The sequence below is a fragment of the Salmo salar genome, chromosome ssa22 (genome assembly GCF_905237065.1).
Source record: "Salmo salar chromosome ssa22, Ssal_v3.1, whole genome shotgun sequence".
Lineage (NCBI taxonomy): Eukaryota > Metazoa > Chordata > Actinopteri > Salmoniformes > Salmonidae > Salmo > Salmo salar.
In genome coordinates, this window is record NC_059463.1 from 53408428 (window position 1) to 53421447 (window position 13020).

At 44.5% G+C, this 13020-nt stretch overlaps 1 protein-coding gene across 2 annotated transcripts in view; it reads left to right on the top strand.

Annotated features, from left to right (window-relative positions):
* asic1b (acid-sensing (proton-gated) ion channel 1b) overlaps window positions 1–13020 on the top strand; it is a 383533-nt gene that overhangs the window by 259831 nt on the left and 110682 nt on the right. Inside the window, exon 1 of one of the 2 annotated variants that reach the window (XM_014168200.2) lies at window positions 4437–5552. The exons of the other annotated variant lie outside the window; for it this stretch is intronic. Within the exon in view, the coding sequence (XP_014023675.2) occupies window positions 4884–5552 (669 nt within the window). The 5' untranslated portion in view covers window positions 4437–4883. Of the gene's footprint in view, window positions 1–4436; window positions 5553–13020 lie in introns of those variants that run through there. 2 annotated transcript variants of the gene reach the window in all.

Sequence of the window (13020 nt, forward strand, 5' to 3'; positions counted from 1 at the left end):
AGTGATGTAATATCTTACAGTAGAAAGTGTGTACACTGAGTGATGTAATATATTTCAGTAGAAAGTGTGTACACTGAGTGATGTAATATCTGTCAGTAGAAAGTGTGTACACTGAGTGATGTAATATCTGTCAGTAGAAAGTGTGTACACTGAGTGATGTAATATCTGTCAGTAGAAAGTGTGTACACTGAGTGATGTAATATCTGTCAGTAGAAAGTGTGTACCAACCACACCCTCTATAATCTATAATCTATCATTTTAAAGTAGAATGTTTCCCCAGCATAATCTAAACATTTAAAGATGAAAGTGTGTATCAATCTATAATCTTAAAGTCTACAGTTTCCTTTCTCTGATTACTGTGTAATTCTTTAAATGATCCCTTCCTCTGGCTCCTGTGTAACTCTGTAAATTATCCCCTGACAGTCTAATGGTTCCTGATCAATACCATTGGATCACTTACCTGCTGCTTCCTTTTCATACTGGAACAAACAGCATAATCCCAGAATATATCATACACTACATGGCCAGAAGTATGTGGACGCCCCTATAAATTAGTGCATTCGGCTATTTCAGCCACACCCGTTGCTGACAGGTGTATAAAATCGAGCACACAGCCACACAATCTCCACAGACAAACATTGACATTAGAATGGCCCCGTACTGAAGAGCTCAGTGACTTTCAACGTGGTACCGTCATAGGACAACAAGTCAGTTCGTCAAATTTCTGCCCCACTAGAGCTGCTCCGGTCAACTGTAAGTGCTGTTATTGTGAAATGGAAACGTCTAGGAACAACAACAGCTGCAAAGTTTTAGGCCACACAAGCTCACCGAACACGACCGCCGGGTGCTGAAGCGCGTAACGTGTAAAAATCCTTTGTCCTCAGTTGCAACACTCACTACCGGTTCCAAACTGCCTCTGGAAGCAACTTCTGCACAATAACTGTTCGTCAGGGAGCTTCATGAAATGGGTGTCCCACATACTTTTACTGCGTGCTGCATTCACGGTAAATGCTGCATGCAGTATGTCGGCTCAATCGGAAATGACCTTTACATTTTTATTGTGCAATCTGTAACGCTTCAGCGATCCAGATGGACTTGAACCCTCAAATGTATTTAAACACACGCTTGCCAACTTCATATCCAATGTCTCAAAGTAGCAGAAAGGTATCAAATTTAAGCAATCTGACAGAATGGCTTAATTGTGGTTGATTTCTGTTTATTAGCTTTTCTCCCAGACGGCTCGCAGACAGCTAGAAGTTATAGCTCAGACATACCTGTAGGATTTTCAAATGTGTGCCTGCCGACAGTACTTAGCACCTCTGAACAGTGTTGACAGTCAATCTCTTGTGTTCACACAGCAAAGACCTTGGAAGTCGTCAGCCACTCAGTCTTGTTAAAATACTCCAAACCAGAAGGTGGCAGTAGCGTTGTTTGGCAATGCATGTCCATGTGTGTTACTTTATGGTCTAGTCAGTGTTAGCTAGCTAGCTAGCTGCAGTAATGAGGCTATTGTTCTTAATCTCTTGTTGATACTAGCTGATGGCCACAGATAAATCACTAGCTAGCAAGATGACAAAGAAACAATTTAATTCGCTCTCCATAATTGCATACAGCCCATAGATCCATTTTTAGCTAGCTGGATAAAATTAGCAAATAAAGCAAATAAATATACATTGTTTGTATGTGTGCCAATAGCAATTGTTTAAGAGATATATCAGTGAAGACAACCTCTTCCAGGGCAATAAGGGAACCATATTTCTCTCTATACTCAGCCATGGGACAGAATAATCATGTCTAAACCAATTAAGGAAGGGGCGAAATGCTAGAGCCAGGAAATAAGTTTGGTACGGATAGTTCTTCTACATCTTTCCCTCTTTGTAAATGTATATGTTTTATCCAGGGGATGTTTACAAAACATTAAGGACCACTGTGAAATACATTTTCCATAACCAAACATAGTATTTCAGCTGTTTGAAGATAGTGTACAAAACCAAAAGTAAAAGACACAAAAACAAAACTTAAGACCGGGAAGCATAGAAATAGTGCAGATAGCACTTTCAGTGTCTTTGAACGAGGTATGGTAGTAGGTGCCAGGTGCACCGCTTTGTGTCAAGAACTGCAATGCTGCGGGGCTTTTCACGCTAAACAGTGTCCCGTGTGTATCAAGAATGGTCCACCATCCAAAGGACATCAAGCCAACTTGACACAACTGTGTGAAGCATTGGAGTCAACATGGGCCAGCATCCCTGTGGAATGCTTTTGACACCTTGTAGAGTCCATTCCACAACGAATTGAGGCTGCTCTGAGGGCAAAAGCGGGAGGTGTGCAACTCAGTATTAAGAAGGTGTGCCTAATGTTTGATATGCTCAGTGTACGTGTTTTGAACCACACTATGAATTTTAGGAGGTATTGAATTACAGAAATTCAGCCGTGGCAATATATTCATTTTGACAATAGATATTCTGCTGGTTAAAGCAACTGGGATATTATTACATTTACTGAAGGTTGGATTGAATTGATTTGAGTTGAATTTCACCTTTAATGGACTTAAGCAGCAATTGTGTATCTGAAAACTGGCAATATGACTACATTCGCTACATTACCAAAAGTATGTGGACACCTGCTCGTCGAACATCTCATTACAAAATCATGGACATTAATATGGAATTGGTCCCCCCTTTGCTGCTATAACAGCCTCCACTCTTCTGGAAAGGCTTTCCACTAGATGTTGGAATATTGCTGTGGGGACTTGCTTCCATTCAGCCACAAGAGTATTAGTGAGGTCGGGCTCTGATGTTGGGAAATTAGGCCTGGCTTGCAGTCGACATTCCAATTCATCCCTTTTGATGGAGTTGAGGTCAGCGCTTTGTGCAGGCCAGTCATGTTCTTCCACAGGGATCTCGACAAACCATTTCTATATGGACCTCGCTTTGTGCACGGGGGCATTTTCATGCTGAAACAGGAAAGGACCTCCCCAAACAGTTGCCACAAAGTTGGAAGCACAGAATTGTATAGAATGTCATTGTATGCTGTAGGGTTAAGATTTCCCTTCACTGGAACTAAGGGGCCTAGCCCGAACCATGAAAAACAGCCCCAGACCATTATTCCTTCTCCACCAAACTTTACAGTTGGCACTATGCATTCAGGCTGGTAGCGTTCTCCTGGCATCCGCCAAACCCAGATTCATCTGTCGGACTGCCAGACGGTCAAGCGTGATTCGTCACTTGAAAGAATACGTTTCCACTGCTCCAGTCCAATGGCGGCGAGCTTTACACCACTCCAGCCGACGCTTGGCATTGCTCATGGTGATCTGAGGCTTGTGTACGGCTGCTCGGCCATGGAAACCCATTTCATGAAGCTCCTGACTAACTGTTATTGTGCTGACATTGCTTCCAAAGGCAGTTTGGAACTCGGTAGTGAGTGTTGCAACCGAGGACAGACGATTTTTACACGCTACGCGCTTCACCACTTGTCGGTCCTGTTCTGTGAGCTTGTGTGGCCTAAAACTTTGCGGCTGAGCCGTTGTTGCTCCTAGACGTTTCCACTTCACAATAACACCACTTACAGTTGATCGGGGCAGCTCTAGCTGGGCTTTGAAATTTGACAAACAGACTTGTTGGAAAGGTATCGTCCTATGACGGTGCCACGTTGAAAGTCACTGAGCTCTTCAGTAAGGGCCATTCTACTGTTAATGTTTGTCTATGGAGATTACATGGCTGTGTGCTCAAATGTATACACCTGTCAGCAACAGGTGTGGCTGAAATAGCCAAATCCACTCATTTGAAGGGGTGTCCACATACTTTTGTATATAGTGTAACTTGAACATTTTTGCTCTCATAGAATGTTCTGAAAGCATAATCCAGTCGAATGTTTACTGTAAACACCTCTGTTTGATCAGCTGGCTAGTACAGAAAATACCAGGCAGGGTTTTGAGAGATTGAAAAAAGAAAGAATGAAAAGTCTTAAGCAACATTTCTATTGGAATTCTTTTATAATTGTTGGAACTTTATTGGGAATTCTTTTAGAATTGTTGGAACTTTATTGGGAATTATTTTGGAATTGTTGGAACTTTATTGGAAATTATTTTGGAATTGTTGGAACTTTATTGGGAATTATTTTGGAAATGTTAGAACTTTATTGGGAATTCTATTCCAATCCAATAGTACTAGGATTCTGATCCCTCTCTCTCTCTCTCTCTTTCTCTGTGTGTTATGCGTCAAACAGCAGTGCTTCCTGTAAGTGCATGGTGTAACTCTGCCTTGACACAGTGACCTGTGGCTGGGCTCCCAGGGAGTATTCTGTGTCGTTCCCCTCATAGAACCATCACTGATCTCCTCCTCTCTGAACTTCCTCTGTATGGGCTAACTGATCTCCTGCCTCACTTCCTCTCTATGGACGTGCAACTGCACTATAAAGGGAAGGACTAACCCTGGGCAGGGCATCTTAACATTCCTGACACTCCCGGATCACTGACCACAGATGTGGGATGAGAGAAGAGATGAGAGAGAATGAGAGAAGATAAGAACTCCAGTTGATCTGATCGTTACCATTCGTTGTGTTCTTCTTTCCTTCAAGAAAACAGAAACCTCTAATCTTGTTTTGGGACAGCGAGTTCATGAGTTGTTGATTGAGCCTGTTGTGATTCGGTGTTCATTTCTTTTTCTGACTATGCGTCATCAACAGTCAGACCCATCACAGCGCCAGTTTACCTGATTCAGTTGGACGTGACTTTGGGCTCTTGTTTGGACTTCTAGTACGGCTCAGCTCTTTTCTTCTCTTTACATTTTCCCGACATTTTGAATCGTCACACTTGGTCTGCTTCTATTTGTCTATCCCTTATTACAGCCCAGTTTCTTCCAGACCAACCCAGCCAAGCCGCCACCATGCCCGTCCGCATCATGTGCAGCATCTCCTTCTCGGCCGACGACGAGCCCAGAGGACTGGGAAAAGACGGCTTCCACGACCACTACCGCAAGGGGATCAAATCCGGTGATGGCGACGGTCGGGGGGATTACCGGGAGGACGGGTGTGATGAATTGGACGTTTACGATGAAGATGAAGATGACGCCAGCGAGTTAGACAGCCTAGCTGCGTTCTTCGACGGCTGCTCGCTCCACGGCGCCAACCACATCTTCGCAGAAGACAAGAAGTTCAGCGTGCGTCAGGGCCTCTGGGCCATCGTCTTCCTGCTAGCTCTCTCTGCTTTCCTCCTCCAGGTGTTCGACCGTGTCATCTACTACCTGTCCTACGATCACGTCACAATGTTGGACGAGAGAAATGCCCCAAACTTGACCTTCCCGGCCGTCACCTTCTGTAACTACAACTACTTCCGCCGCTCCCAGATCAGTTATAGTGACCTGTTGTTCATGGGCCAGCTGCTGGGGTATGAAGACAACATGGCCCCTGGGATCCCCCTGGCCCCCGAGCCCGACCGCCAGGGATCCAGGTTCAGCCTCGATGAGTTCCACAACCGCACCAGACATCGTATAGAAGATATGCTGCTGGAGTGCAACTTCAGAGGGAAAGAGTGTGGCCCAGAGGCTTTCAGAGAGGTACAGTAGCCAGTTAGTGATTATTAGTATTGCCGCTGGTGATGAAAGTGATAATAGAATAACTTCAGAGAGATAGAGTGTGGTCCCGAAGCCTTCCAAGACTACTACTACTACTACTACTACTAGCTACTGATGTAATCTAGCTGTCTCAGAGCCTTTCTTACACATTTCATGGAGTTGACAGTGTACTGATGTAATCTAGCTGTCTCCTAGCCTTTCTTACACATTTCATGGAGTTGACAGTGTACTGATGTAATCTAGCTGTCTCATAGCCTTTCTTACACATTTCATGGAGTTGACAGTGTACTGATGTAATCTAGCTGTCTCAGAGCCTTTCTTACACATTTCATGGAGTTGACAGTGTACTGATGTAATCTAGCTGTCTCAGAGCCTTTCTTACACATTTCATGGAGTTGACAGTGTACTGATGTAATCTAGCTGTCTCAGAGCCTTTCTTACACATTTCATGGAGTTGACAGTGTACTGATGTAATCTAGCTGTCTCAGAGCCTTTCTTACACATTTCATGGAGTTGACGGTGTACTGATGTAATCTAGCTGTCTCAGAGCCTTTCTTACACATTTCATGGAGTTGACAGTGTACTGATGTAATCTAGCTGTCTCAGAGCCTTTCTTACACATTTCATGGAGTTGACAGTGTACTGATGTAATCTAGCTGTCTCAGAGCCTTTCTTACACATTTCATGGGGTTGACGGTGTACTGATGTAATCTAGCTGTCTCAGAGCCTTTCTTACACATTTCATGGGGTTGACAGTGTACTGATGTAATCTAGCTGTCTCAGAGCCTTTCTTACAATTTACAGTGCTTCCACTTTTCCCTTAATATTCCAACACTGGGAAATGAATTGCAATTGAAAGGAATTGTAGTGTAGCATAGTCAGTGAAAATAAATAGCTAAGACATATATTGATATTTTGGCTTTTGACTGCACTTTGCCATTGTCCCCTTGACTGTTACCTCTAGATAAAACATGGTTTGCATGCTGAATGGCAGGCTGTTATTTGTGGACAATGCTCTGCCATCAGCATATTGATTTCACAATAACCTTTGCACAGTATATCGCTCTGACTACGAATGACTGAATTTCATCAGTATCATGTTTATGCATCAGGCAATAATGACAGTGTTCTGTTTTTACCCGGCCTGACAAGAAAGAAATATGATATCTTCATTTGAAATCCCTCGATATCACCTGTTGACAGTTTTGACAGCATTTCTTGGAGTCGCTTTCAAGATTCCCTGAATTCACATCTGCAGCACATCTCAATCCATGACCAGTCTCCTCCTTCCTAACACCCTAACACCCTAACCCTGACCCTAACACCCTAACCCAGACCCTAACACCCTAACCCTGACCCTAACACCCAAACCCTGACCCTAACCCTAACACCCTAACCCTGACCCTAACACCCTAACCCTGACCCTAACCCTGACCCTAACACCCTAACCCTAACACCCTAACCCTGACCCTAACACCCTAACCCTGACCCTAACACCCTAACCCTGACCCTAACACCCAAACCCTGACCCTAACACCCTAACCCTGACCCTAACCCTGACCCTAACACCCTAACCCTGACCCTAACACCCTAACCCTGACCCTAACACCCTAACCCCGACCCTAACACCCAAACCCTAACCCTAACACCCTAACCCTGACCCTAACACCCTAACCCTGACCCTAAAACCCTAACCCTGACCCTAACACCCTAACCCTGACCCTAACACCCTAACCCTGACCCTAACACCCAAACCCTAACCCTAACACCCAAACCCTGACCCTAACCCTAACACCCTAACCCTGACCCTAACACCCAAACCCTGACCCTAACACCCAAACCCTGACCCTAACACCAAACCCTGACCCTAACCCAAACCCTAACCCAAACCCTGACCCTAACATCCAAACCCTGACCCTAACCCAAACCCTGACCCTAACACCCAAACCCTGACCCTAACCCAAACCCTGACCCTAACACCCAAACCCTGACCCTAACACCCTAACCCAAACCCTCACCCTAACACCCTAACCCAAACCCATCCACCTCCTAGAGGCATAGATAATAGGGATATATTTATCATATTGTCTATATAATATAGAATGTAGATATAGATTATACTTGACTGGGTCCTGTTATCCTTAAAAAAAGACTAATAATCATCTGTACTTTCATACCAACAACCTCAACCCTTATCACAGACATTAGAGAAAAACCAGAAGGCCATGCACCTTCGCCAGCTCAGCCTCGTTTTAACTGGAAAAATCATTATTAAAGGCCAGTTAATGTACAATATCGACAGCTGTTTTCTGAGAACCAAAGATAACCTGACAACTGCTTTGCTAAGAAATAACTATCCATTTTTTGTTGAAGGAAAACAGGGAGAATCATATTCACATTAAGTGTGTGAAATGGTAGAAAAGTCCAGGGCCAAGCACTCAAGTGGGTGGCTTGCACCTTCATCACGGTATCCATGGTGACCCATTTTTCCTCTCAGAGACACAAGGTAAAGATGCATCGATTCTCTATATTCATGCAGTGTTGTATAGGACTCTATTTTAACAAACCAAAACATTTGGAACACATGCTCTTTCCATGACATTGACTGACATTGGATCCCTTATTGGTACTGCACGGCAAGCGGTACCGGAGCACCGAGTCGAGGTCCAAAAGGCTTCTTAACAGCTTCTACCCCCAAGCCATAAGACTCCTAAACAGCTAATCAAAGGGCTACTCAGACCCCTCTTTTACGCTGCTGCTACTCTCTGTTTATAATCTACTCATAGTCACTTTAACTCTACCTACATGTACATATTACCTCAATTACCTCAACTAACGGGTGCCCCCGCACATTGACTCTGTACCGGCACCCCCTGTATATAGTCTCGCTTGTTATTTTACCGTTGCTGTTTAATTATTTGTTTCTTTAATTTTCTATTTTCAATTTTTTTAATAATCTATTTGTTATTTAACACTTATTACATTTTTTTTTAAAGCATTGTTGGTTAAGGGCTTGTAAGTTAGCATTTTACTGTAAGGTCTACACCTGTTGTATTCGGCGCATGTGACAAATACAGTTTGATGTCACTTGTTAAATATACTTCAATCAGTGTAGATGAAGGGGAGGAGACAGGTTAAAGAAGGATTTGTAAGCCTTGAGACAATCGAGAATTGCTGAACCTGGCGTAAGGGCTGTAAAATGCTAGTGCGCTTGTTTTTACATTACGAAATTGCAAACTAACGTGCCTTTGACACTTGCGCCTACTGACAGCCAGCTGAAAATAGAGGCCGAAATTTCTTGCGTGAACCTGTGCAGCCTTATGTTTTTATTTTGAATAATTGACTCAGTTTTTTGTTTGTTACACAATTGGATTAGAACACTGTAGTACAAAACATATATTTATAAAGAAAGGAGTTTAAAGTAGGGTGGCAGTGTTATTGGTGTTAAGGTATATCAACATATCCTGTCAGGGATGTCTTCATAATACTACCCCTCCTCCGCTGAGTGGTTAGGTCCACTGGGACTAACCACGCCTCCGGTGATGTATGTATCCCTCTGCTGAGTAGTTAGGTCCACTGGGACATATAAAGCCCCTGGAAATGGAAGATAAACACAACCATCAGTGAAATAAACACCAGGCTGGAGTTGGCGGTTAAAATCCCTAGTGTGAGAGAGACTTAGAAAACCCCAAAGAGAATACATCATGTATTTATCCACACACACCCCTCTCCCCTGTCAGTGTATACAACCAATAGGGAGTATTTATCTGGAGTCATTTGGCCATTGGAACCAATAGAAGAGACAATGAGACAAAATCATTCCACCCTTTATTATCATAAGCTCTGTGTTGGTGGAGAAGAAAAGTGTGTGTGTGTTTGTACGTGTGTGTACATGCGTGTGTGTGTGTTGGTTATTGCCCTAGCACTACACAGCTGATTCAAATAATCAAAGCTTAATGATTAGTTGATTATTTTAATTAGCTGTGGAGTGCTAGAGCAACAACAACAACAAAAAAACGTTCACCCCTTGGGGTCCACAGGCCTGAGTTTGGGAAACACTGCTCTAAGCATTGTCCTGGGTCTGTATCAAATTATCTCCACTCATTTCCCCTGCAGTAAATAGATAGGTGTCCTGTCCAGAGCAGAGCTATAGAAAGGTGCCTGCAACAGGGCTAGTTGGACACACACACACACACACACACACACACACACACACACACACACACACACACACACACACACACACACACACACACACACACACACACACACACACACACACACAGACAGACAGACAGAGGGCTCAGCTTACAGCATTCTGTCCCAGGGCAGCAGAATATGATCAGGCCTGGAGCACTGGAAGGACCAGAAGGAAGGATGGGGAGGCAGCAGCTTCATCCTGGCTCTTTCCATTAGTACCGGATCCCTTTACATCCCAACTCAGCATCACCGTCACAGCATGAGCACTTAGGTTTCAACCTTCTGCTGTCTCCTTGAGAACATAGAGCTGAACTTCTGCTGTCTCCTTGAGAACATAGAGCTGAACTTCTGCTGTCTCCTCGAGCTCCGTGAGAACATAGAGCTGAACTTCTGCTGTCTCCTCGAGCTCCGTGAGAACATAGAGCTGAACTTCTGCTGTCTCCTCGAGCTCCGTGAGAACATAGAGCTGAACTTCTGCTTTCTCCTTGAGCTCCGTGAGAACATAGAGCTGAACCTCTGCTGTCTCCTTGAGAACATAGAGCTGAACTTCTGCTGTCTCCTCGAGAACATAGAGCTGAACTTCTGCTGTCTCCTCGAGAACATAGAGCCCGAACTTCTGCTGTCTCCTCGAGAACATAGAGCTGAACTTCTGCTGTCTCCTCGAGAACATAGAGCTGAACTTCTGCTGTCTCCTCGAGAACATAGAGCTGAACTTCTGCTGTCTCCTCGAGAACATAGAGCTGAACTTCTGCTGTCTCCTCGAGAACATGGAGCTGAACTTCTGCTGTCTCCTTAAGAACATAGAGCTGAACTTCTGCTGTCTCCTTAAGAACATAGAGCTGAACTTCTGCTGTCTCCTCGAGAACATAGAGCTGAACTTCTGCTGACTTCTCAATAACATAGAGCTGAACTTCTGCTGTCTCCTCGAGAACATAGAGCTGAACTTCTGCTGACTTCTCAATAACATAGAGCTGAACTTCTGCTGACTCCTCAATAACATAGAGCTGAACTTCTGTTGTCTCCTCGAGAACATGGAGCTGAACTTCTGCTGTCTCCTTAAGAACATAGAGCTGAACTTCTGCTGACTCCTCAATAACATAGAGCTGAACTTCTGCTGTCTCCTCGAGAACATGGAGCTGAACTTCTGCTGTCTCCTTGAGAACATGGAGCTGAACTGCATAGCGGCCTCCTCTTGCTTTAGCCACCTGTTCCTGTGATGCTGTTAGGCCATGTCGGGTGCTTGTGGAAAGGGTATCCTTCCTATGCAACGTGCAATCCCTCAACCGATGCAGACAGTATTGCCCCCTATGTTGTAGACAACACTACTCACAGTTTATGTAGAGATATTTTACAGTGTGCCTGTAATGGTGTCCTAATCACCCTGATGATGGTAGATGGGAAGATCGGAATCCTGTCCTTGACTCTACTAGTGGTTATCTGTAATCTGTGTGTGTGTGTGTGTGTGTGTGTGTGTGTGTGTGTGTGTGTGTGTGTGTGTGTGTGTGTGTGTGTGTGTGTGTGTGTGTGTGTGTGTGTGTGTGTGTGTGTGTGTGTGTGTGTGTAGATTGCCTATTTGACCTTGACTCAACTAGTGGTTCTGTAACCTGAGTGTGGCTTGGCTCTGGGTAGTTGGATTAGAGCAGCCAGATACTGAAGCTGTGGCCCCAGGGGGCACCAAGTGGCTGACGACAACACGGACACATGAAATATTAAACAGAGTGAGGAACAGATGTCCTGCCCTCTGCTTTCCTTTTGCCTCCTCAGTAGCCTCAATAGCATTGGACCCTTCAGTTCACCATGGAATGGACCTGATTGATTGATTGATTGATTGATTGATTGATTGATTGATTGATTGATTGATTGATTGATTGATTGATTGATTGACTGATTGACTGATTGATTGATTGATTGAAGGAAGGACAGGCTACTCAAATTGGAGACGACATATCAGCGGTGACAGGGTTGGATAGGTTACAACATATCAGTGGTGACAGGGTTGGATAGGTTACAACATATCAGTGGTGACAGGGTTGGATAGGTTACAACATATCAGCGGTGACAGGGTTGGATAGGTTACAACATATCAGCGGTGACAGGGTTGGATAGGTTACAACATATCAGCGGTGACAGGGTTGGATAGGTTCCAACATATCAGCGGTGACAGGGTTGGATAGGTTACAACATATCAGCGGTGACAGGGTTGGATAGGTTACAACATATCAGCGGTGACAGGGTTGGATAGGTTACAACATATCAGCAGTGACAGGGTTGGATAGGTTACAACATATCAGTGGTGACAGGGTTGGATAGGTTACAACATATCAGTGGTGACAGGGTTGGATAGGTTACAACATATCAGAGGTGACAGGGTTGGATAGGTTACAACATATCAGTGGTGACAGGGTTGGATAGGTTACAACATATCAGATGATATACTGTTTGATATTGAGTTGTTCTCTCTACAAGCCACTATGTATCCCATACAGGGTTGGGTAGGCTACAGCATATTAGACAATATACCGTTCTACAATAAGTGGCCAGTTTATTAGGTAGACCACATCGTTTACATAAATGGTTAGTTCCTACAGACAGTGAGTCACGTGGCCATGGCTTGCTATATAAAGCAGGCAGGCAGGCATCGAGGCATTCAGTTACTGTACAAATAAGCGTTAGAATGGGCATAATGAGTGACCAAAGCGACTTGGAGCGTGGTATGATCGTCGGTGCCAGGCACGCTGATTCCAGTAGGCTGTCCTCCTTGGCATTTCACACACGACGGTGTCTAGGGTTTACCTAGAATGGTGAAAAAAAAAAAAAAAAAACATCCAGTCAGTGGCAGTCCTGTGGGCCAAAACAGCTTGTTGATGTGAGAGGCTAAAGGAGAATGGAAAGAATCGTGCAAGCTAACATGCGTCTACAAACAGGCAAATAACGGAGCAGTACAAGAGTGGTGTGCAGAACTGCATCTCGGAATGCACAACTCATCAGTCTTTGTCACAGATGGGCTATTGCAGCAGACGACCACACCGGGCTCCACTCCTATCAGCTAAAACAAGAAGAAGCGGCTCCAGTGGGTACGCCACCACCAACACTGCACAACTGAGGAGAGGAAAACATTACCTGGTCCTACAAATCCCGGTCCCTGTTGCGTCATGCTGATGGCAGAGTCAGGATTTGGTGTAAGCAGCATGAGTCCGTAGCCCCATCCTGCCTGGTGTCAACGGTACAGGCTGGTGGTGTAATGGTGTGG